The following is a 26,887-nucleotide window of genomic DNA, read 5'->3' as shown; positions in this document are numbered from 1 at the left end:
TGATCTTCAGTGTCATGATAGTATAGTAATACTGAAGCACTTCTATTACAAGACTTCAGTTCTGATTTTGGGAATGATAAAAGGCAGTTAGCTCTTTCGTAGCCCTGCCTGCGGTTGGAAATGGCTCTGCTCTGGATTGTAATTTGCACTTTGATAGACTAATGATATCTCACATCCCGTGCTTGTGCTCTTTGAAAATGGGATTGTTGTGAGTCTATATTAAACTAGTATCTCTCTCTCTCTCTCTCTCTCTCTCTCTCTCTCTCTCTCTCTCTCTCTCTCTCTCTCTCTCTCTCTCTCTCTCTCTCTCTCTGTCTCCATAAAATATGGGACTGATGGAGAAAGTTCCCTTTGGCATGAGACAGTCTCCTACACATCCTTTTGTGTCTGCTGTGGGTCTCCACATTGTACAGAAAGAGACGAGAACATTTGGGTGTGTGACCTGTTCTGTGTCTCAGACACAAGTATCACAACATTCTCTTAACTGACAGAGTTACCTACAGAATATTTCTAGACTTTTTTGCAATGGCTACATTTCTTCTGTCAGAATTTCTGTCTGTTGAAGCCAAGAAGCTGTCAAATATTTATAATAATATTATGATGTAGTGGGCTTTCTCTACTTGTCGTATTTTAAGAGTGTGGAGGGAGCATGTCTCTTACGCAGGTGAAATTGCTTTGATGTTCAGTAGGACATTCTTGGACAAACTATTCTTCTGTGAGAATGGTCTGAAATAACTTCCTGTAAATGCTTTTCCACTTTCTAAAACCATGAGCGTTTACCAATTGTGGGTGGTCAAGGGAAATTGCCTCTGTGCTTAAAAAAAAAGTCCAAATTTTGTTTTTGTAAAGCTGGACATTTTGTAGGCTTTGATTCTCACGGAACAGCCAGCTCAGTTAGCAGGGCAGGATAAGATCTCCTGCAGAACGGTGTCCACCCAAGGGCCACAGACTCTCATGCTCCCTCTCGCTCTCTCTCCCTCTATCTCCCTCTCTCTCTCTCCTCCCTCCCTCCCTCCCTCCCTCTCTCTCTCTCTCTGCTTGTGTATGTCCCTAATTTCTTGCCATCTCTTTTGTCAGAGAGGATGTTTATCTCCGGAGAAAATTACCTTTGAGCATCACACAGTATGACACATTGCAGAAATGACCCCAAGTCACCCACACAACTTGCAAGAACTTTAATTACTTAAGTTAATTACGTATTGAAGATTTTGATTTGGCAAAAAATTGCAACATTTGGTAAATTGCAGATCATATTGCTTTGTTGGAATTGCTATTGCATTAGCTTGTGGTAGCTGGTATGTGTGTGTGATGAAGAGGGTAAAGGAATAAAGGGAGGAGAGAGGGAGGCCGAAATAGACATGGGGCAGAGTGAGCGAATGATTCTTTGGAGAGATACTGTAAACATCCAACAGCACCACCTGCTGGATCTGCTGTGCCTGTTTGGATTATGAGCAGAGAAACTATCAAACACCCATGCATTAAGTCTCATAATCAACGGTCGTTTGCTATGCTGTTGTCCATTCCAGGGGATTTCTAATCACGGAATGCAATGGTACTCAGCCTAGAATGATGATCGTTTTTATGTTACAATAGTTATTAATATCACTGTAAATGGGATGTCTGGTCAGGTCACTCCTGAAATCCACAATGCACATCTCTTCTTGACTTTCTGCAGTTTGCTGGTAGGATGAACAGATCTGTAGATGACCTTACGGACATCCAGGCCTCCACAACGTACTGCGTCATGACACTCTTTTGGTGCATTGATCATAACTCTTTGTTGATTTCTGCTCTGCTTTCAAAACATCATCCCTGAGGTGCCAATGGCCAACAGGAGAACCTGATAACCTGATAACCTGGTGCACTTTGAACCACTTGAAGCTCTACACATGAAGATGCAATTTGCCTTAAGTAATGCACCCATCTATCTCCCATTATTGTTCTAAAAAGCTCTACCATTATTACTGTTACATCCTTTCAGGTTTTGTGAAACTACAGTCTTGCATGATCTCCAGTGGGAGAACCACATGTCAAGAAAACTGGTCAGAGGGTACATCTGACAGCGACAGGCAGAGATCCACTTACCACATCATATACTCATTTGGTTCTACATTACCTAGCCATGTCTACATAGCCAGGAATCTTCACTTCTGCCATCTTTGTCTGGTTCAGAGCAGCAACATCTCATGAGGGGGAATGCTAAGCTCTCAGCATGGAGTCAGCGGATAGCAACATTGGCTGCGTCACTGCGTGATCTCTGTGATGTCACCATGTTTGATCTGTGTGATGTCACCATGTGTGATCTCTGTGATGTCACCATGTGCGATCTCTGTGATGTCACCATGTGCGATCTGTGTGACACGTGACCATGCAGAAGGGCAGGGGAAGCTCACGCATCACACCCTACAATTGATCTTTTACAACAAACCTCCTCCTGGAAGATGCTTTTATTCCCTCACGAGAAAAAGCTCACGTTTCCTCCCCAAGCATTTCCCATAACTGGACGGACACTCGTATAACGCGCACAGCTGTTTATCTCTTCGTAGTAATCTCCGCTACCTTTGCTTGATTGCATTTGTAAAGTACAAATCAGTTTTGTTTTCTTCGAGACATATCTGTTCACTAACTACATACAGCATATATGATTCAAATCCTGACCAAGAGCAACCGGTTCCAATACATACTGCATACGCCAGAGTAAAAGATGAAACTGTCACATTTAGCACCATAGATCCTTTCAAGTTCAAGTTCAAGTGTTTTATTTGTCACATACAATAAATTAAAGTAAAATCTCAAAGGGTCTACTCTCCACACTGTGCAAAAATAGGGTGAAGAGGCTGGCATTGGGTGGTGTGTCATCCCTCATATTGTTTTTTGCCCTCGAGTCCACCCTCTTGTGGTAGATATAATTTACGCTGAGTAGGGCGGTCTGATAGTTCCCCTCGGCTGGGCGCACTACCCTCTGAAGGTTGGCCTGGTCTTGGGCGGTACAGCTTTCGTACCAGACGGAGATGCATCCTGTGAGGACGCTCTCCACAGCTGAGGAGTAGATATAATTTACGCTGAGTAGGGACGCTCTGATAGTCCGCTCGGCTGAGCGCACTACCCTCTGAAGGTTGGCCTGGTCTTGGGCGGTACAGCTTCCGTACCAGACGGAGATGCATCCTGTGAGGACGCTCTCCACAGCTGAGGAGTAGAAGGAGGGGAGACCTTGAATTTCCTAAGCTTTCGGAGGAAGTGCAGCTGCTGCCTTGATGACTTTGACACGTGTTGTGTGTGGAGGGTCCAGGTTAGGTCTTCAGTGAGGTGCACCCCCAGGTACTTAAAACTAGGGACCCTCTCCCCAGGCTCCCCGCTGATGGTGAGGCGGGTGTACCCGCTGTCCTGCATCCGCCGGAAGTCCACCACCATTTCCTTTGTCTTGATATTTAGGGCCAAATTGTTGGACTGACACCACAGTGCCAGGTCTGCCACTTGGTTCTGGTAGGGCTGCTCGTTGTTATCGGAGATTAGACCCAACACCACGGTGTTGTCGGCAAATTTAATGATGGAGGTTGAGCTTCCGGAGGCTGTGCAGTCATAGGTGTAGATCAGAGGAGGTTCTTCCATTGAGGAAACGGAGGAAGAACCTCCCCAAACTTTTTGAGAATGTATTTTTGAAATTGAACTAACTAAACTCCTTTAAAAATGCAGTTTGATATCAGTATTTAATACTATGCATATTATAATTTGTTTCCCTGAGTTAAAATAACATTAGCACCCCCTATCGTAACAAGAAATTACTGCACGGAGGACGTCCTCCCTTTGGCTCCCATTGAAATCAATGGAATCTGTCTCTGATACTGGCGGTTCTTGGGGCTCATTGACTTACATTGCCAAGGGGAGGAAAGACCTCCCTAGCGTCTGAATCTGCGCCGACATCGCTTAACCAATAAACAACGGATTTGGCGTTGGAGGGAGGGGATTCGACATTAATACCAAAAGAAGTTTCCCTCTTCAACCATTCTGCAGAAGGATATCGATAACATGTCACCCTTAAAGATTGTTGTAGAAAGATTGCAAATAAAGAGGACGTGCAATGGAGAACGAAGATATTGTTCATGTTTTATTGAACAAACCGTTTCATTCATTGAGCTACAGAGAGAAGGTTAGTATCAAAACAACGGGGAAACCTCTTCCAAAAATCCAAGTCACTAAACCCAATGGTAAAACCGCTGCCGTATAATGCTAACTGGTAGGCGAAATACTTATAGCTCACTGGTACCATAAAAAACAATCGGCTGTACTGTTTTGTTTAAATCGTTCATACGCCTATTGTTAGTCTGACTGTTCACGTTCAGCTGAAATTCTGAATGGAAATTGTAAATGAATGTTTCAGAACGCGATGTGTTTCGTATTGTAATTAGCCTACTTGTAATTTGGGCATTGGCCTCATACAAGGCTACTTTGAGTGATAGCTGTAATAATCTGGCATTATCTGATTAATGTTAATAGTTCTGAAATAATGTTCTCTTACTTGTTGCCTTTGTTACTTGTTGTTTAATATTGTGGAAAGGATGTTAGTGAATGATTCAGAGCATGATGCATTTTAAATGGCATCACTTTTGGTCTTGTGTCTTCATTTTTTTAAAACAATTTCAGCTGAAAATAAAATTAGTCAAATAATAACCTTAATAGCTTTAGTAATTAAGGGGGAAAATAGGCCAAATGGTAAGCCCAAAATTTAGAATTTAGTAGGCCTGATTTGACTTATTGGCTTTGCATCCTTTCATCTGGCCTTGTCTAGTCCAAAGACATGCTGCCCACCAGCTTTTTAAGTACAATGGTGCCACACTGGTGGCTTTGTATCAATTGTATCCCTGCCTGCTATTTTGTAGTACTGTAGGCCACAAAAACACCCTGAAACAACTTGTATCTCACATACTTATGCCACCAACGGAATAAGCAGGCCAATGGCAACCAGGCGCACAGTTCTTCCTCCCTCACTTTAAAAACCACTAGCCGCCACTGGTGTAGATGTTATACAGCAACGGGCTCAGAACGCACCCCTGGGGGGAACCTATGTTGAGGGTCAGCGGCCCAGAGGTTACACCTCCCTCTACGGTCCCAGTTGCACATTTGGGTGTTGATCCCCAGCGACCTCATCTTGTCGATCATGGCGGAGGGGGACTATGGTATTGAAAGATGAACTGTAATCAAAGAACAGCATTCTCACATAGTCGTCCCCACCCCCCACCATCCAGATGAGTAAGAGTGGTGTTTAGCAGGTTGGAGATGGCATCGTCTCTGCTTCTGTTTGCTTTGTATGCAAACTGGAGGGGGTCGAACGAGTTTGGCAGGGAGGTGCAGATGTAATTTTTCACCAGCCTTTCGAAACATTTCATCACTGCAGATGTCATGGCCACTGGACGGTTATCGTTCAAACATGATGGTTTACTATTTTTGGGCACCGGTACAATGATTGACTTTTTAAAGCAAGATGGGACGACAGCTTGGGCCAGGGATGTAGTAAAGATCATGGTGTACACTGGAGCTAGTTGGTACTACTAGCTTTCATCTTTACAATAGTTATTTACCTGAGCCTCCAGGCTTTGAATGGGTGAATAGTTAGTTCATGTTTTGCACAATACTAAGCACAGCCATAAACTTAGTAAAATATTACAATTAAGTTGATCCTTTTAAACTGAAATGGGAGTGATAAGTGATTAGGCTGAGGTAGAAAAACAAACTGTATCAACAAAAATGTATATCCTAATGGTTTAATTGTGCTTCAAACCAAAAAAACAATCGTGTCTGTGTTTTTTGTTTTAAATTGAAGCCTGATGTTTGCATGATCATGTGGGAGATCAACAGCATGGAGGTATTGTATTTCATAAGGTCAGATGCAGTACCCAGAATTATCCAGAAGAGGGCAGCATTTCTGCCTGTACTCTGGCGGATGTCACACATGTTAGAGAAAATCTTGTATTCTCTGCGTGATGGTTTAGGGCTTGGAAAATACACCAGCACGAAGTTTTGTTTTAACAAGGTAGAGCTTTACTTGATAAATTGCAGCACAAATACAGTTGAGTTAACAAGACCAATTTCATCAAGTCAACACAAAAGGAGATCTCCGGAGTTCTGCTCTGATGTGAAAGTACAGTTCTTATAGTGTCTCTTTTCTGATGTCATTGATGGGCCCCTCAAATCAAATAGGTCATTGGATCATGGGTTCGCTACCCTAATGTATCAATTAGATTACATTAGACATAAATGTGTCATAGGTGGTGTTAAACATGCCCATGTGACCATGTTATCTCCCTAGGGGCCTACAATGTATCATAAGTCCCATCCTCTTCTGTCCTAGGCAACCATCTTGTGTCCTGGACAGTTAAGCTACTGTTGCAGTGACCTGACCTTTCACTCTGAGGCCATGGTTTTTGAACAAGACATTTCAAAGATTGTACCTATTCTTCCTAATAAAACTATACTGAACTGAAATTATCTTACACACATGATTCCAGTGACCTTGACAGCTGTAGTCACCTGGGTCGCAGCCTAGGTGGAGGGACACAAGCAATGTGTGAATGAAGAGAAACATAAACACTTTATGTGATGGATAGGGTCAAGCAGATTTCCAGATGGTTTATATTTACAAACTGGTGTAAGTGATATTTGCAATTGAAAACAAGTGGTGATTGATCAACTGTTGAGAAATATCCAGACACATTTTAGCAAAAGAATTGTCTGTACATTTAAAAGACTACTATGTAGGGGACACTAAATGGGCACAATATGGATTTTTGACTGAATTAAAATAATGAAAAGCATGGAGTTCAGTTTTTCCTATAATTGTATTTGACAACTGGATCGGATATATTAGCACTGATCTTATATTAGTGCTGATTTAAAAATGAATCAATGGGAACAGTCACAGTTCATGAAGCATTTTGTACTGTAGTTCTGGAGTGCTGTTGTAGAATAGAATAGAATCCTTTATTGGCATTGTATCTGCATACTACTTTGGTGCAACGAGGGACAACATATAACACAACAATAGTACAAATAGCTAAAAAGAATGGAAAAAAAAAATATATATATGTTAAGAGTTCAATGAACGGTGGCATAGATTGCACGTACTTACAATAAATAGTTACATTTTGTTTATACACATATGAAAGGTGACTGAGATGGCATACAGTGCCTTGCATAAGTATTCACCCCCTTGGATGCTTTCCCTTTTATTGCTTTTATAAATCAAACATTGTCAATATAAGTTGGCTTTTTTGACTAAAAAAGTTCACAAAAAAGCCCTCTTCAATGTCAAAGTGAAAAAAAATTCTACACAGTAATATCAATTAAATTAAAATACGTAATGTAAAATAAGTGATTGCAAGTTTGCACCCCCTTTAAAGTGACTGACTTAATTCAACAGAGGTCCAGCCAATTGGTGCTAGAAGTCTCACAATTAGTGAAATGGGGATCAGTGTGCAGTGAATATGTCCCTTGGGCCAGATGTGTATGGTCTTTATGTAAGGTTTTGTCTTCCTCATGAGCGGTGTGTATGCCGGGATGAGGAGTAGTGAAAGGTGGTCTGACTGTCTTAAGTGGGGGAGGGGTGCTGCTCTGTAGGCATGCTTTAAGTTGGGTAGGCATGCATATTTTTTGTAATCAAATAATTGAAGATACTTGAGTAATGGTTGCAGCCCTAGTGTATAGTTGGAATAAAAACCTGCTTTTGTCGGGAATTACAGCCAATTGCTGGATCATTTTAACAGGCCTCTCATGCGGCGCACCATTGATGATGTTGTTTAAAAACACAAAAGTACTTTTTATCCGATTACTCGTCTAATTGATTAAATATTCGACAGAATACTCAAATTCAAAACAATTTGATAGTTGAGGCCCTAGATGCTGACAATACAGAATGTTCTGTGAGTTCAATTTGAATGTTCTGTCCCTCTGTCCGGAAGTGTACCATACAGACCACTGAGGCACCACTCTAGCTGTGCTGGGGTCCAGATGTAGGCTACAGCACCATCCTCAGACCCCTAGCTGTGCTAAGGTCCAGATGTAGGCTACATCACACCCCTCACACCCCTAGCTGTGCTGAGGTCCAGATGTAGGCTACAGCACCATCCTCAGACCCCTAGCTGTGCTAAGGTCCAGATGTAGGCTACATCACACCCCTCACACCCCTAGCTGTGCTGAGGTCTAGATGTAGGCTACCTCACACCCCTAGCTGTGCTGAGGTCCAGATGTAGGCTACCTCACACCCCTAGCTGTGCTGAGGTCCAGATGTAGGCTACATCACACCCCTAGCTGTGCTGAGGTCCAGATGTAGGCTACATCACACCCCTAGCTGTGCTGAGGTCCAGATGTAGGCTACATCACACCCCTAGCTGTGCTGAGGTCCAGATGTAGGCTACATCACACCCCTACCTGTGCTGAGGTCCAGATGTAGGCTACATCACACCCCTAGCTGTGCTGAGGTCCAGATGTAGGCTACAGGGATTGGCAGTTCGGTAGCATCTCCACTGTTATGATGTTATGTGAGCAGCCTTAGTAATTTGGCCTTAGTGGGGAAAAGAAACTATGTAGTACCTACCATGACCTACATTAACCCACACTGATCAGTATTGATCAATATGACAAACATGTTTCATAGAGAATAGACAAATAAGAGGGATGAAAAAAAACTGTTAAGTTGTTAACCGTTGTTAAGTGTGAGCATCAATTGAAAGTAATAGTGGAAAGTGTATTGTGCACTGTTTTGTTTCATGAATGCGTGCAGGGGAGTCAAACTTCAATCAGGACTAGGGTATTATTTCCAAGTCTTGCAGCAACTCTGTGTCCAGTTCACACTAGGCTAATTGTGAATGATCTCATGGTTGCTGTGTTATATGCATCAACCAAGGGGTTTTGCCTGGTGAAATGTATGAAAAATAGTGCTGCCAGTTTAACGCGTTATTAACGGTGTTAACGCAAACCCATTTTAATGCCGTCAATTTTTTTATCGCGCAGGTCATTTTATTATTATTTTTTTTAGATTAACGTTCTTTTTGGCCTCGCAAACTGTGTAGTAGGCTAACGTTACGGTTTGAGTGAATGGTGAGCGTGATACGGTGAAATGGATGATAAAAAGCTTCTGAATAGAAAGTTTACCTTTTAAAAGTTGTGTTGTGCAAAAGAAGTGAGCTTCACTGCTGACTGAAAATGTCAACAGGCAGCTGGCTGAAAGCACAGAAGTAGTAGGCTTACCTTTTATTGGTAACCTAACTGTTACAGTTCATTGTTTTTGAAATAAGAGGCCTGACTTCTATGTCGAAGCAAACTTGGAAAAAAGAAACTATTAAGCCATGGTTTAACTGCACTATAGGCTGAGTCCTTGTTTATCTGAAATGTGCACTTTATAATTACATTTTGTACCGCCCTGTTTGGCAATGTTGTTTATCAATAAAATAAAACATTGCATAAAGCAAGCCAATCGACTTTTCCATGATAAGAGCATTAAAATAAAATAAAAATTATGGAAAAAAATAATTGAAGGGACATTTTAGAATAGATAAAAAAAAATGTTTTTGAGTTAACTATAACAAATGCAATTAATCGCGATTAAATATTTTAATCGTTTGACAGCACTAATAAAAAATGAATACATTAATAACTGGCTAGTCAAAATGTCTGGTAATAATACTCATGCAAAACATTTGTGGACATGACAGAATCACTGTTATTGACAACTAGGGTGGACATTGGTACCCTTAGGGTTGAAGTGTGTTGACTCTACCACCAGAGGGTAGTGTTGGTAGAAAAATCATCTCACATTTCTGCCATGTGTGTTATGAGAAGGGTTCGCTTTTTAATGGAAGTTAAAGCTGAGGCCTTAGCCAGGTCAAAGCTTTGAAGAACATCATCAAGACATGTTAGAGACACTTTAATGATTGTTAGGCACAGTTAGGCACAACACAATTTTCCAACCGACTGAGCTTCAGTGCTGAGAAATGTACAGATTTGAGTGTGGTTTCAGCTGGGTCTGTACCCTTTAGTATTTCCTGACCACCATTTCACCCCACAAGCCACAGGCTTGTGCTGTAGAAGAGGATAGGAGTCTGTAGAAGAGGATAGGAGTCTGTAGAAGAGGATAGGAGTCTGTAGAAGAGGATAGGAGTCTGTTGTGACGCCCCCACTGTGGTGCGTTAGAACCTGTGCTGAGCCCCCAGGTGAGCCCCTGGTGGCCTCCTCTATGCTGTGTCTGTTTCGGGTGTGCTGCGTGCTCTCTGAAGCCTTTTCTCCCTCTTCTTATGAAAATAGCCGTGTCCCACTTCTCACATACGCTCCACATTCTTTCTCCCCATTGTAAACACTAACGCACTTCCTGTGCTGGCAGCTTAATGTCCTTTGAGGGGGGAGTATAGTTTTGCCTTTTTCATGTCTCACTTAATCTCTAATTAATTCCAAATGTTGACCTCAGACCTGCTTCACGGGCTGCTTAAGTCACCTGAGGTAATGTCAGCGACAGGCTTTGGGAAAACATCAAACACCTGCAATATCTAGACAGATGGGATTGTTTACTGAAATTGTGAACATTTAGTTTAACCTTTGTTTTTGGTTTTGTGAAAAAAATACTTTAATGCAACCATGTGTGTCAGTGAAGGCGATGATTGAAGTTCTTCCTCAGATTCCTTATTGGCCTCTTTTATCCCTCGTTAGCACTGATTTCGTAAAACTTAGCCTTTAAAGTATTTTTGTTTTTCTAAGCCAGCGTATGAACTGTGAATTGAAGCATCTTCTGCGTATTATATTCTAATGAAATCAGTGGGAGGATGAGTCATCACGCTTCTCACAGGGAACAGAACAGAATCCTGTGGAATGTGTTATTTGGATGGCGGTTGTTGGGAAATGATTGTAAAATGACTGAATCACTAACCACATTAACTGACTAACTTAACTGAAGGAAGCTGACCAGATATATGGTTATGATGACTAAATATACTGCAGCCATACCCATATCAATGGTTAAGCTATTACAGTGCAGCAAAGTACAAAAGTAAATACTCACTCCCTACTGAGTCCAGCATCTGGCCTACACTTCCACTGGCCAAACGTTATTTTAACGTTGGCGCCATGGTTATATCTACAGATAAATTACATCACAACTCTCTTTGTAATACCATGTAGAACAATGTATAAACTATTCATCGTATGGTACCTACTCTGTGTCTGTAATTTGTATTTACTGCTCATATGGTACCTACTCTGTATCTGTGGTTTGTATTTACTGCTCATATGGTACCTACTCTGTGTCTGTGTTTTGTATCTACTCCTCATATGGTACCTACTCTGTGTCTGTGATTTGTATCTACTCCTCAGATGGTACCTACTCTGTGTCTGTGTTTTGTATCTACTCCTCATATGGTACCTACTCTGTGTCTGTGATTTGTATCTACTCCTCAGATGGTACCTACTCTGTGTCTGTGATTTGTATTTACTCCTCATATGGTGTTCTGTGTCTGTGATTTGTATTTACTCCTCATATACTACTCTGTGTCTGTGATTTGTATTTACTCCTCATATACTACTCTGTGTCTGTGATTTTTACTTACTACTCAGATGGTACCTTCTCTGTGTCTGTGATTTGTATTTACTGCTCATATGGTACCTACTCCTACTATGGTACCAGCTCCTGATTGGATGGTTGTTAGCTAGCGTCTCAGTGGGCCAAGGAGGATCAAAGTTAAAGTATTTTGTCCTATGTGTGATGCATTTAGTCAACACAACCTCCGTACACATAAGGAGCAACATTAGAAAAAAACACTGACATTTGTAGTTAATCCTACTGTTTGTGTTTTTTTCCATCAGAGGATGCTGGGACGTACTTCCCCAGCGTGAAGCAGAACCCAGGCCGCTACCTGCAGCCCTGCTCAGACGCAGTCAAGGCCTGGCTGCGCAGGATGAAGGACGCCGGCAAGGTGCTGCTCCTCATCACCAGCTCCCACAGCGACTACTGCAGACTGATCTGTGAGCACATCCTGGGGTGAGTCACCTCCAGCACACTCCACTTCCTCCTCCGCCCTATCAACTCATCAACCCTTGGCAGTTGCGTAACGCTCTCTCTCGCACATACACACACACTCACACATACAAACACACACGCACACACACTCACACATACAAACACAAACGCACACACACACACACACACACACACTCACACACTCACACATACAAACACACAAGCACACACACACTCACTCGCACATGTAAACACACACACACACTCACTCACACATATAAACACACTCACACACTCACCTCCCACCCGCAGCCCACTCATCCCATCAGCACTACCAGTGTAAGCGGTTGCTATTGGGGCTCTGTCCTTTGTCTGTGGCTGTGGTGGTGCTGGCTGTGGTCGGCAGCCTGTTATTAGAGCCCGTTCCCTCTTACAGCCTTGGCCAGGCTCTTAAGCAGATGTCTCACAGAGACATGTGTGCTAGTTTATCAGAGCTCCAGCCCCACAGAAGCTCTGTTATATTAAAATGGCCCCAGTCCAGAGTGGTAGTGTGTCCAGCAACCACCTGGCCAGAGGGTCCGCAGCTTGTGTTATGACAGTGTGGGGGGGACTGAGCATTGTGTGGAAGGGGGGGAGCTGCTCAGTGGTGGGGGGTTTGGAAGGGGAAAGGCGTTCATTCTGGACGCCCGCCGGGTCTCTGGGGATTCCTGTGGCACAAGTTTTCCCCTCAGTAATTTCCTGTCAAATAACCAGGCATGGCCGCTCGCTCGCTGCTCTCCCAGAAGCCCCTGCTGCCACAGCTGCTCCTGCTGTCCCTGGTGTCCTAGTGACCTTTCACCTCTGAACATGTGCCACCTCTGCCACGCAGGTTGGTCGCTGTACCAGAGCATAGGGCCGTATTGATAAGAGCAGGTTAACAAGACCTGGAGACATAGATTTATGTCACAATAAGCTTGGGGGGGCGGGGGGGAACAGGCCTATCAGGCAGGGTCCTGTCCATCAGAAGAACTGTGAATAAGAGGGCTTTGTTCAGTGGCATACGTTGGCCTGTATATGAACCTTTCTGTTGAGTGCTGTAGCTTAAGCACTGCACCACCACCACCACCACCACCACTACCACCACCACCCTTCCTCCCCTGAGGCCTCCTCTAAGCCCATACCAGCAGGCATATCCACCCCTGACCATCTGGAGGAAAGCGTTCAGTCACTCAGCTGGGTCCTGAATCTGTCAGTGAGGCACTGTTTTCCTGTGGCCTGTCAAAGTACATGCCTCCTGGGAGAGGCCACACGTTCTTAGGCCTCTGAGATCTGGGAGCCCTGGGCTTGTATGCACCAGCTACGATGTGCCGCACAACCAGACTGCAACTACCTCCTAGCTTCCTGTCACCTTTGCTGCCCTACTTTCTGACCTCCTTATGACAGGAGAATGTGCTCACGCATCTGCCGAGGATGTGTAGAGCAGTGTGCCATCATCATCAAAGATGGAGTTTTTATTACCCATTCGGAGTTATTACTTTGGCTTCTTCTTTTTCTTCATCCTCACTTTCTTCCCCCTTTTTTTTCCTCTTCTCATTTCTTCTATATTGGCTTGTCTAATCTAGTTAGTAATAGCTAATATCAAATCCTGTCCAGACAATTGTTGCAGGAATTGTTTTGGAAATTCCCAAGCAGTCATATTTCACTTAATCTGGCATTTGTTAATTGAAACCTGATTTCCCTCCATGTGGCTTTCCCATCTGTGTGATAAAGGGGTTTATGGTCTCCTTCTCATGACCTGACTTGGTTTCAGCTCCATCTGTCCACGTAAGCCTGCAGTGGAATGCCTGCAGTCTTTTCCCTTGAAATAAGTAGCTAAGTCAGGGAGCAGAGAGGGGCAAACACAGCCCGCGCTACATCCATGAGGCAGCTCTTCTTGAAGAAAAGCCCCAGAGACAGGATGCTTCTTCTGGGGGCATTTGGACGGAGAACTTTAAAACAATATCCCCACTAACCCTCGAAGGACTCTGCATGCAGTCTCCCTCCCTCTCAATTATGTTTAGTTTAGACGCATTCCAGCTCTTATTTTTTTTTATTCCACACACTGTGTTCCACAGAGTCATATTTACATGAAAGGCAATGTTTTATTCCGTCCAAACGGCTCACACTGGCCAAAGTGTGACCTCAGGCTTAGCTATGTTGAATATTTTTCTACTGTGACTTTTTCAGGAAAGACTTTGAGGAGCTGTTTGATGTCATAATCACCAATGCCTTGAAGCCCGGCTTCTTCTCGCTGGTGCCTCAGCAGAGGCCTTTCAGAACACTGGGTGAGTAATAGAGTGGCCAGTGTACTGACACTTACAACAATACAATTATACATATTGCTGAATATATCATGTGATGTTACCACAGTATGTGGACTATATATACATGTTGTGCGTCGTAGGCTGACTAAAAGTACATGTGAATCCTCTTAGTGCTCTTGTGTGTTGTGGTTGGAGGGCCAGAAATCATTTTGAATTGGATGAAATCTTTAGAATGAATTTGTCTTTGTAAATGCCTTTTTTCTCCTAACTGACTAGCTTGGCGGTTGTTAGTCAATGTGATTCAAATAGTGCACCTCTTGCAAAGGACCAGGACTCTCCAAACTGGTCTTGCCTAGCTACAGGTCATGCTGCCATACTGTGGCCTATTTTCCCAAACTGCAGACCTTGTGAGAGGGATTACTGCACACTTTCCCTTTCTTAGCCCTCTGAACTCCCTGAGCTGATTTTGGAAGGTTCTGGTAGGACTGCGTCCCAGAATTTCCTGTTTGAGAAGAAACATGCTGACTAAACTGTTATTCTTCAGATAGTATCCCAGGCTCAAATATCCTAATCAGTAAGTGGGCTTGGCCCTTGCCGTATTTTTCTTGCATCGGGTTTAATTGCAGCGTGAGCACAGCGTGTTTTTCTTCCCATCTCTATAATGCCACGCTGTGTCCCACAGGCTCCTTGCAGATGTTTGAAATGAGAACTTATGATTGTACCCATTGTATCTGAGGCTCAGCGCTCCTATTCAGATTTGTACCTCGAGGCGAACTCTGGGGTTGGCTGAGCCCCGTCTCAGCTGGTGTTCCTCTGCTGCACTCGTATCAGTCTGTCATTCTTGGTCGCTCCCCATCTGGATCAGTTTCCTGAGCGAGATCATGTGGAAGGGGATGAGGCTGAAATTGAGCAAGTCGGCAGACTAGAAACTCCCCCCCCTTCATTGTCAGAGCCCCGCCACGCAGGCACAACTGGCCACCGTGTGGTGGTGGTCTGAGCCCCGCCACGCAGGCACAACTGGCCACCGTGTCTGGTGGTCTGCTCCTCTGTCATCTCAGGCCAGCTCGTTACTGCCTCGTGTCACTCCCCAACTGACCCTCTGCTGCAGATATGCGGTACTTCTCTCTGAAGCACCTTTTCTCTGTGGCTCAAATTGGATAAGGAATTTGAATGTTGCTGTGAGCTCTGTTGAATAATATGATTGATGAGATGAGAGTTTAAGGGGGTGTTTGGCAATACCACTGGAGCATTTTTTTTTTTTTTTTTTTTTTAAGAAACTCAGTATTTTCAGTTGCCAGAGTTGGGTTGGGTTTTTGTTGGGTCGCTTTATCGGTTTTTGAGTTTCATGATTTTTGTGAGTTGTTGGTTTCTGTGCTTTATATGTTTGATACAGGCCTATATCTTACCTTAAAGATTGATAACTGAGTGCTACTTTCCTGAAGTCATGTTTCTATCCCAGTATCAGATGTCAAGAACAGTGTAGATATTTCTTCTCTTGTTGACAGTTTGGCTGTAAAGCTGAATGGTTCAGAACTGAGCTACAGACAGGGCTAGCTCACTCTGCTCTAGTTAGCTCAATAATAATGTAGACAGGGCTAGCTCACTCTGCTCTAGTTAACTCAATAATAATGTAGACAGGGCTAGCTCACTCTGTTCTAGTTAACTCAATAATAATGTAGACAGGGCTAGCTCACTCTGCTCTATTTAACTGAATAACAATGTAGACAGGGCTAGCTCACTCTCTTCTAGTTAACTCAATAATAATGTAGACAGGGCTAGCTCACTCTGCTCTAGTTAACTCAATAATGAAGAGACAGGGCTAGCTCACTCTGCTCTAGTTAACTCAATAATAATGCAGACAGGGCTAGCTCACTCTGCTCTAGCTAACTCAATAATGTAGAGACAGGGCTAGCTCACTCTGCTCTAGTTAACTCAATAATGTAGACAGGGCTAGCTCACTCTGCTCTTGTTAACTCAATAATAATGCAGACAGGGCTAGCTCACTCTGCTCTAGTTAACTCAATAATGTAGAGACAGGGCTAGCTCACTCTGCTCTAGTTAACTCAATAATGCAGGCAGGGCTAGCTCACTCTGCTCTAGTTAACTCAATAATAATGTAGAGACAGGGCTATCTCACTCTGCTCTAGTGAACTCAATAATAATGTAGAGACAGGGCTAGCTCACTCTGCTCTATAGTTAACTCAATAATGCAGGCAGGGGTAGCTCACTCTGCTCTAGTAAACTCAATAATAATGTAGACAGGGCTAGCTCACTCTGCTCTAGTTAACTCAATAATGTAGAGACAGGGCTAGCTCACTCTGCTCTAGTTAACTCAATAATGCAGGCAGGGGTAGCTCACTCTGCTCTAGTTAACTCAATAATGCAGGCAGGGCTAGCTCACTCTGCTCTAGTTAACTCAATAATAATGTAGAGACAGGGCTACCTCACTCTGCTCTAGTAAACTCAATAATAATGTAGAGACAGGGCTAGCTCACTCTGCTCTAGTAAACTCAATAATAATGTAGAGACAGGGCTAGCTCACTCTGCTCTAGTAAACTAATAATGCAGGCAGGGCTAGCTCACTCTGCTGTAATAGACTAGTGAATAATAATGCGAAGATAGAATATCTAGCTGGGATGGTTGGGGAAGATGAATTGGCAACACGTTACAATATATAAGATTCTGAATGTTTGCCACTATTACTTGGAATGACATCAATGCAGGAGAAGCCATTGATTTTGATGTGACGTCAATTTGGGTATCTTGGGTCTCTAAGAATCTTCGACTTGTCTGAACTAATGAGAGACTAGTGGATCAACTTTGTGAAGCCACTGTCCTACTGTGCGCCCGGTTGCAAGAGTAAAGCCTTGTCCTGTGATTGATCACCATAGCTGTTTGAGACTACGTCTCTGTGGTAGAGAAAATGAACCTCAGTGTTTAATAGAGCATCCTTGATGCATGGTATATTAGTGGGATCTAAAAAGCTGGAAGCAAGAAAATATTTACTCAAATCCAACTTTTTTCCCATCATGTTGAAACGTGGTTGGGTTTATAAATTGTGGACATCATTGAATCTCATTGGAAGTCCAAGCCACAGTGGTCTGAGTCTCTGGTTTCATGAATAGTCATGTATTCAAGCATTTCATTTGGCAACAGACACATCATCATGGAAAAGCCTTGAGGCTCACATTACTTCATTAGTGCCAGCTTCGCCGGTGTGGCCACAAGTGCCCATAGCTGCCAGAGGTGCCAGCGACCATGAAATGTGTCAGCACCACTACCAGACAGTAGCAAGCTAGGGAAACGCCAGACACAACTCCGCACTTCATTCAGAGCTTCAACGGATTCAGCATCTCAGAAAAAGAGCTACAATGGAGTGTATTTATCTTCTTGATCATGATAGAAAATACTGAATATTGAATACACAAAACTTCACACCATTTGAGCTTAGAAATAGCGGGGCAACAAACGATCTGCCCTACATTAGATTAGCACTGTCTACAGTTTTGGAATTCGGCAGTAAACATTTGCTCTAAGCCACTCTTATGAGGAAATCTCTTGTGCCACAGTGTGTCTCATTCCATTCTAACTTGAGATTCTGTGTGTGTGTGTGTGTGTCTCTGTGTGTGTGTGTGCTCTTGTATGTTCATCTGTGTTGGATCATATGTATTTACATGTGTCTTTTGCCCTCTGCCACAGTGTTTACAGACTGTTAAACTTTTAAAAGAATGTAAGCTTTTCTGCCGTCCAAGAACGGATATAATTTGCAATAAGTTGGATGGGGTCGTTCCTCCCAAAGCTGTTAGTATGTTGCACCAAACAGCAGTTCGCCTCCCATTTCTTTCCAAAATGTGGACCTCCTCCAAAAACAAGATAGGACATACACAGACTAGTTGTGTAACCATCCACAGATTTGTTTGACTCATAAGTTCAGTCTTGTTGCCTTTGAGACGAGTAAAGACAGATACACAGACTTGACACATACTTGAAGACAATGCCTGTTTTGTTAATATTCATTGAATTCATTAAATTCCAGATGCAGTTAGTACAAAAAGGACTGTAGATATGGCTATACTCTGCATGAAACTAAAAGTAAAGTGAAATGGATTAAATGGAGTCAGTGGGATGGTCTTAGTGGCTTGATTAAATGTGTGCCTTGTAATTAATTAAATGAAGTGCAAGTTACATGACGTTACATTTGGAAAGCCGTTTGGTTTATTTTCAAATGGAGCTTTCTGGGGCCTCCCAGAGGTTTCTAGAGCATGAGTAATGATCTGGGAGCTACGGCCGTTCAGTTCCTCTCTCTCTTATCTTGGCTGAGAGCCATCCGAGACTACAAGTAGAGTATTTTGTGTGATTACTCACAAAAAGTGTTGAAGCTCCTGCCAAACCTATTTTGTCGGCTGCTATTTTTTCTTGCCATACTTCTTTTGCTTTTAGATATTTTTTTGTGAACATGAGGTTTAGGAAAGTTTCAGAAAAGTGCTATCAAGTGTTAAGGCTTCCATGAGGTAGCCATCAGAGTTAACAGATGATGTAGAACCAGTATGCTAGTCTGAAGGCCTTGGAGTTGAATGGAAAGTTTGTGTGTAGTAGTGTGTGTGTGTGTGTGTGTGTGTGTGTGTGTGTGTGTGTGTGTGTGTGTGTGTGTGTGTGTGTGTGTGTGTGTGAGTGTGTGAGATATCTCTTGGGTTATTAGTCATGCTGAAACAGAGCAGCGAAGTGAAATCACTCTCAGACTTCAGACCCTAGAAGAGTGAGTGGATGAAGTCTGGCCCCAGGAGGTAAGGGCGGGGGGAGTCCATAGGAAAGGGCAGAGCTGCGATTGGTCTGTTTCTAATCAACCGCTTCTGCTGTGCCGAACTCCTCTGATGGAATGGCTGCCATAATACTTACCAGCAGTTACGCAGGAATCCACTCCGAGTGGGAAACCCAAGCCCTATGGCTTTCTGCGGGAGAACTCAGTAAGGCGAGTGATGGGCAACAGTAGCCCTTATATTGCAATGACTGCTTCACTCTCTGTATTTTTTGGTCCTATCAATCACATTTTTACAGTATGCTCACTTAGCCACCACATTTTCCAGGTTACAGCTTTTTAGTAATCATCCAGACAAGCTCTGAAATATTGCTTCTACTTTGTTCTAGCTCACATGCAAGTCTATTCTCTAAACATTTGGAAGAAATATGAAAATATTCCCTGGCGTTATAGCTTAAATAATGACATTATGTTGAGCCATTTCAGTGGAAAACATACCCTATGGAATACGTTTTCAAATCTTTCAAACCCAAACACATTCATTTACAATTATGCCATGTGAACAAGCCATTGCTGTCAAAAATGTGGACCTCAAATGAATAAGAGTTTATTTGGTGAACTAAAGTAGATATAATGGTACAGACACTATTTTTCCACACAAGGTTATTTCCCCAGACCATGATGTCCATGTTAGGATTAAACAAGACCCACTCTGACACAACTTCACTGTTTGTTTATAAAATATCTTGCACGAGACACATGGAGAAAAAATGGTCAAGAACACAATAGTTGCGATGGATGCAGTGTTGTAGGCTATTTGTCTCTTAGCCCCAAATCAATCTACACAGGCTGACAGAGGAGACATTGCATGTCACTGTAGCTGCTAACGGCATAGAGCCTGCAATCTCCCATAACTGCCCTTAAGCAATCAATTATGAAACATTGGCCCTAAGTCAAAATGGAGATTTGTTCAAATCGTGCAACAATTGTGCAGTCAGTGACAAGTTACTTCCTACGTCTTCATTGTAACTGTTAACACTTATAAACTGGGTAATATTAACACATTATGGGTTTATACAATCACTACTTCCGCTCTCATTTTTGGCCAACCTTCCCTGATACAGCTTTGCAATGGATGGGCCTTGGTTGTTGTCTTAGCATGGGATGTTGCTACTGGATAAATGCAGTTCACATAGGGGGAGGAACATGTGAGATTAGAGGGCAGAGAACCGTGGAGGGCAGTGGTGCCCCGCTGGGGAAAGCGATTGGTTGCTCAGGAAGGTCTGTGGTCGACCGCAGAGGAGGAAGAATCAGTAGTTGCCTTGCATCCTAAACCGACCTACAGCTGGAGTGGTAGTTCACCATATCAGCCCCACATGACCTGGCCAAAGACTGCGTGCACAGAGACATGCTGAGGGGTCTGAACAAGGAGTGCAGAGGTATCCTCTTTAGGTGTGATTCAGATACACACTGTGATTGCAGTCTGTGTCCATTTACTGTACACCTTCATTTAACATGCCGTTGGAATCAAGATAAAGATTGTCTGGATTTCGAGTGTTGCAGCATGAGTTTGAATCAGTGCATGGTTGGATCAGTCACCTCCAGAGTAGGTAGGTCCCGGGTAGCTGTGAACGTGATCGATACAGTGAGTTTGCAGAATGCCATTGTTAGTGTATGGCCTGATGTGGATGGAGTACGAGACACAGGGCAGGGCAGATGGTGTGTTATCGAGGTGCTGGCAGCAGAAGGTTTGTCATGATGGTCATGCCTTGACTCTCAATTGATTTGGTCTCAAAAAGACTGTGTTATGGGGGGCGCGGTGGCGCAAGTCGATAAAGCCCCCCACTTACGGGCTACATTGCCCGAGGGGACACAGGTTCAAGTCTGGCCTGATGTCATTTCCCAATCCTCTCCCCACCTCTTCTCTGCTTTGCTTCCTGTCATATCTTCAACTGTCCTATCCAAATAAAGGCATAAAAAAATTGGAGTGAAATAATTCATCCAATATTCTGAGTGTTCACACATGTGAGTGCTGTCACAACAAATATTTTATAATGTAAAGGATGTAGAGCAAGCCACACTTTTAATGTTCTAATGAATATGACCTCAGTGCAAGAAAACCTCAGAACAGCACATTTGATTTCACTAAACTACAAACCCAGGATTGGATGCATGCCTTGTCATCTTGGAATTGTAAATGATTCAGTGTAACTAAAAAGAATACTAATACTATTACAGTGGTTATTTGTCTATTTCAACAACTGTTTTAGTCCAGTTTGAGCACTAGTGAGTTGTAATGTAATACAGCTCTTCTGGTCGAGTGAACTCAGAGTGTAGGGAGCTGTAATACTGTTCAGTGACTGTGAGACGTGTTTCTGTGTCCAGTGAATGATTTTGAGGACAGTGAGGGTCTGCCATCGCTGGACAAGCCGGGCTGGTACTCGCAAGGCAACTGGCCACATCTCCATGAACTGGTCAGAACCATGACAGGAAAGCAGGATCCTAAGGTAAGAAAGGTGTGTGTGTGTGTGTGTGTGTGTGTGTGTGTGCGTGTGCGTGTGTGGTTGTGTGTGTGTGTGCACGCGTGGGGTTGTGAGTGAGTGAGTGAGTGTGTGTGCTTTTCTATGCTCACAGCAACGTCTTTGGTTGATCTACCTGATGATAAGTTCACATATTATTGTGTCATTTTGTGCCAATCCCCATTATTTACACAAGCGAACCAGGCCGTGAACATTCCTGCTACACTATCAAACCCAAACCATATGTGAATTCCAAGCACCTCAACCCAGCTGTCAGGGAGCACGTCAAGCTGAGCTTTGAGCCTGACTCTCACTCGCGCCCTTGGCACAGGAACAGAGTGCGAAGCGCCGTTAATCAAACAGAACACAAGTTCTCACCGGCATGCAGGCACGCCGCGCACCGCAGCGGACACCTGCAGGGGCTGGCACACGTGAAAGATGACGCTCCCGCCTTGTGCCAGCGGGTCTGCCAACAGGGCTGGGTCCTGACGGAGCCTCCAGGCTACCAGCACACAAGGCAGAGCTCTGTTTGAAAAAGACGACTCCACCCCTGACTTAAAAAAAAAAAAAAAAAAAAAACGAGAGAAAAAAAACCACACAGGCGAGTGCACCTAGGGACGCCGATCGTCCACATCCTCTGCTTTTCCACCGCGCGGCCCCGCCATGGGTGGCTGAATGCTCCCAGTGTTCTTGGGGGGCCACACGGACGGCGCTCCCACTCGGAATGCAGTGTCAACCTGCCACTTGAGGGGGGCCTCTGAGGTGACCTGTGTCTGTAATGTTTTGGGTTCACTCCACTTTCACCTGACGGGACTTATTGCAGCCCTGCTGAATGGGCACCATTCACACTGGCTTATAGGCCTTAGAGTGCAGACTGTGACTCGGACCCTCCCTCCCTCCTTCCCTCCCCCCAGGACACAATGTCACATTCACGTGCCTAGCCCTATTTCAGAGGATGCAATTGGTCATCAGTCTTTTGTAGCATTACTCTAAAATTCTTGGTTAGGGCTGGGAGATATGGATGAAAAATCATATCTAGTCTGTAGCCTACACATGGGCTACAATTCTGAAAATCACTCACTTTGGCTGTAAGGCTCAATTGCTATGCTATTGTCTTAAAGGATACCTAGTTGAAAGTTCCCCCGCAAAAAGTCAGGATGAAATCAAATGTTTTGCATTACATTTGCATTGGCTATGCATTAATAGTTCTCATGTATGGGTATGAGTGAGGTGAGCCGTGTTGTCTGCACTAAGAATAGCCTATCTATGTGTTCAGAGCAAGCAGAAAAAAGGCTGAGCTTGTAAAAACTCGTTGAGGGAGGGCCACCTCTGATTCCTTTCTCACGGGCAAAGGAGGTAGCCATTGCTAACAACACAGGAAGGCCCATGATGATGAGGGGGTCCTGAGGGCGGTCAGGTCTGGCCCTGGTGGCAGCTCTGTGACCACCCTTTATGTCCAGGGGAATATCCTGTTTTTGGCACGTTCCTGCCGGAAGGAAATATTACAAATAAAAAAATGTAATAAAAAAGCTGGAACATGACAAAGGTTTTGCTATACATTGATCATCCTGATCAGTATGTCTCAACCATCTTTAACTTTTTACGTTAAAAAATAAATCATTTCATGTGTGTTTATTGTTTAAAACTTTGATTTGTGATTGCCTCTTCTGACAGGGCTCTAATGGTGATATTTGATTTGTGATTGCCTCTTCTGACAGGGCTCTAATGGTGATATTTGATTTGTGATTGCCTCTTCTGACAGGGCTCTAATGGTGATATTTGATTTGTGATTGCCTCTTCTGACAGGGCTCTAATGGTGATATTTGATTTGTGTGTGCCTCTCCTGATATTTTGTACTGTCAAATCGCACCTCAATCACCCTCGGGAATCTTATGGAAAAAATGTGTTCTGTATTAAGGCCTAGCCTATATTAAAATTAGACCAATACTTTTATATTGCAAACGGACTGCGATTGCATAACAATCCTCTTTTTTCATTGGAGTGCTCAAATGGCTTGGGAACACAACAAGTGCTAAAAGATTTGGATCGCCTCTAAACCGGCCAGTGGAGTGATCCTCTCACAATCCATGCGCCAAAGTCAATTGTCAGATCGAGTTAAACTCAAAGATAACCTGCTCAGAGCTATTTTTAAAAATAGAAATGGAAATAAATATATTTACTGTTTACTCCCTTTATTGACAAGGGTCCAAAGCAGACTTAAGGTGTATAAATATAAATACTGAATAACATTTACTACCCTGGTAACATGGCGGCTGTCAGTGGCCATTACAGCGAAATATAGAACTACCCTCGCGCAGGGTCTAGACTCTAGTCTAAAGGGACCTCTGCAGACTCACAGGGGGTTGCTCAGAGTGTGTGAGAGAGGAGAGATGCAAACATTGGCTTGGCTTTACAGACAAAACAAGTTATGTAAAATATCAAATAATATTAATATAGACGGTGTTGTCTCATCCCATATCTCGTTTATAACATTATATATTTTATAAAAAAATATATCAATGTACCTTAAAAAATACACATGAATGAAATTCATTCTGAGATAATGTATGTGTCCATATTTGGAGGGAAGAGCTCTTTTAACTAACTGTCAAAAGGGATACAAACTAAGGCACACATAACCCAAATGCATACATCAAAATTTCCTTTCTACCTTTTGTAATTTGTTGCTGTGTCCTCTAGAAAAACTCTCCTGCTGCTCTAAGGATATTGGGGAACAGGTCAGCACATGGTCGCCCTGCTTGAAATAAACGCTCTGTGATGGATCTGTTTGGTTTTAATGTCGACACGTGTGCTTCCACACCATCCTATCTTTTTACTGTTCCATATTGGGCTTTATTTATGCCTTCCTGTCGGGCCAGTATTACCATCAGAGGCTGACATCCTTTGTAAATCACTGTGTGAAATGGTTTAATGAACCAGATTGGGCTCCGTAGGCCGTCCATCCCAGTGGCCTGAGTGGAATTGAAGAGAGGTTTTAATACAGGCACATTAAAGGGGCCCATAAAGGACGCTCTATTCTGTGATGCCAGGGATGGAATTCCTCAGCCTGTAAATATTTATCATACTTTACCTGCCCCTTTGGCAGTAGCCATCTGAAGACTGATTGGTGAACACAGCCGTGCTGCAGCTCTGCCAGGCCCAGGGTTGAGGCTGTGGCCTGGGATGGGAACGGGAACGGGGGACGCCAGTAGGGACGGGCCTAGTTCTGGAAATGTCTGGAAACCCGAAACCTGAGCCCAGCTCAGAGGCGAGCGTCAGCGGTGTTTATTTACGCACGGCAAACGGCCGGCTTGTACACGCGGCCCACTATCCAAGGGGGTGATTTCCGGAGCTGCCCCAGCAGTCATCGGGGGTAATGCTGACCACCACCACCCCTCCTCCTCCCTCTCTCCCTCTCTCCCCTCCCCCACCTTTCCTCCAGCTCTGTGTCTGGAGTCTCTCCTGCCTCCCCCAACCCTGCATTCCACACTGTAGCTACGGAAAGGGCCTCTGAGTGCTCCTTAAGCACCAAAACGCTCTCACTGCCCCTCCACTGCCCCTCCAGCACACAGCCTGGGGTAATAGCCTTTACTCTCTCAATAAACTCTGCTTGAAGTGACCCCGCTGAGAAAGAATCACTCTTTGTCCAGTGCCATGACACTAACAGCCTTCATTTGTTTGACGACAAGCAGTGGTTTTTGGCAAACAGCTCGTCAGGTCTTAACACATTCTGTTTGTTACCCCCTGCATCCGCTGTTTTATGTCCTTGTTGATATTTGAGAGACACAATGTGCTCTATATTCATACAGAGCGGGCAGTGTTGTCTCCTTCCTCTTAATGACACATGTGAACAAGAGACCAGAAAGGGCTTTAAAATGAGTTAATGCTGTTTGTGCAGCCTGGCAGGCCTGAACTCCATAGTTTGGGTTTCTGTTTGTTCAACCCATGAGATGATGACGGTCATCAGTACAGCAGAGGAGTTTACAGTCACGTATCAGGTATCATCAGGTGTCAGACTGTCTTAGAGGTTAGTGCTATGCTGATTAATCAGTAGAGTAGTGTATTTAGTTGATATTGTGAATGGTCTCTTAGGATTTAGTGGGTTAAGTTGCAAATAGTGGTTCAGTTTTCTTTTTCAGACAGGGGCACAAAACCGTTTTCTCTGAACAAGCACATTTCGCCTCAGCTCTGTGCAACGTTCAAACTGACGCAGCTGAAGAAAACAATGACAGCATATGCCACATATAGTAAGTTCAGAAACGATTCAGAACCCGCTCACATTTTGTTTTGGTGGAGCGCTATGCTAAAATCGTTTAAAATCATTATTTGCCCCAATAAAATCTACACTTAATACCCCATAAAAACAAAGTGATTTTAGACCTTTTTGAAGCACTTTTGGCAGTGATTACAGTCTTGAGAGAGTTTTGAGCACCTGTGCCCAGCCGTGTGTTGGCTGTGTGATTAGACCGGGCACAAGGTTCACCTTCCAACAGGACACCTTTGGCCCAGTCTAAGGTCCTGAGCATCTGGAACAGGTTTTCATTTAGGAAACCACCCCGTCTCCCAGTCCCTGCTGCTGATAAACACCCCCAAAGCCTGATGCTGCTAGCCCCATGCTTCACTGTCGGGATGGTATAAGGCAGGTGATGAGCAGTGTCTGGTTTCCTCCATACATGATGCTTAGAGTTTAGGCTAATTGCTCAGCTTGGCCAGGTGGCTAGCTTTGGGAAGTTTTTCCGAACGTCTTCCATTTAAGAATATTTGAGGCCACTGTGCTCTTGGGAGCCTTCAGTGCAACAGGATATTTTTTTTTTGTAGCTTTCACCCGATCTGTGCCTCGACACATTCCTATCTATGAGCTCTGCAGGCAGTTCCTTCAACCTCATGGCTTGGTTCTTGCTCTGATAGGCACTGTCAGCTGTGAGATCAGATCATATATAGCCAGGAGTGTGCCTTTCCAAAGCAAGTCCAATCAGTTTAATTTACCACAGGCAAAAAAAGTCTAGAAACATGATCATGAGTCTGAATAGTTACCATAAGTCAGTGTGATATTATATATTATACTGTATAAGGGAAGGGATCAGTGTGATTTTATATATATATATATATATATATATATATATATATATATACAGTGGTGGCCAAAATTATTAGAACACTAGACATATTTAAGAGTTTTCAGTTGTTTTTGTTGAATTGGCCTTTAAAATACCTTAAAAACTAATTCAATATCTACACAGTCATCATTATGCTCTATAAACCATAGAATAGAGCCATCATTTTGAGATTTAGGTCATTTTCCGTACAAAAACAAGCTAGGCCTATTTCACTGTCA

At 43.5% G+C, this 26,887-nt stretch overlaps 1 protein-coding gene across 1 annotated transcript in view; it reads left to right on the top strand.

Moving 5' to 3' along the window:
* The window catches only part of nt5dc1 (5'-nucleotidase domain containing 1), a gene marked incomplete at its 5' end in the record, with an annotated part of 55,171 nt that overhangs the window by 22,555 nt on the left and 5,729 nt on the right, over positions 1-26,887 (top strand). Inside the window, 3 exons of the mRNA XM_080860438.1 lie at positions 11,842-12,016; positions 14,201-14,298; positions 21,419-21,540. Of these exons, the coding sequence (XP_080716564.1) occupies positions 11,842-12,016; positions 14,201-14,298; positions 21,419-21,540 (395 nt within the window). The remainder of the gene's footprint in view (positions 1-11,841; positions 12,017-14,200; positions 14,299-21,418; positions 21,541-26,887) is intronic.

This window comes from Sprattus sprattus (assembly GCF_963457725.1).
Source record: "Sprattus sprattus genome assembly, chromosome: 2".
NCBI lineage: Eukaryota > Metazoa > Chordata > Actinopteri > Clupeiformes > Clupeidae > Sprattus > Sprattus sprattus.
Note: the sequence above shows the minus strand (reverse complement) of the source record. Positions and strands in the feature narration are given on the sequence as shown.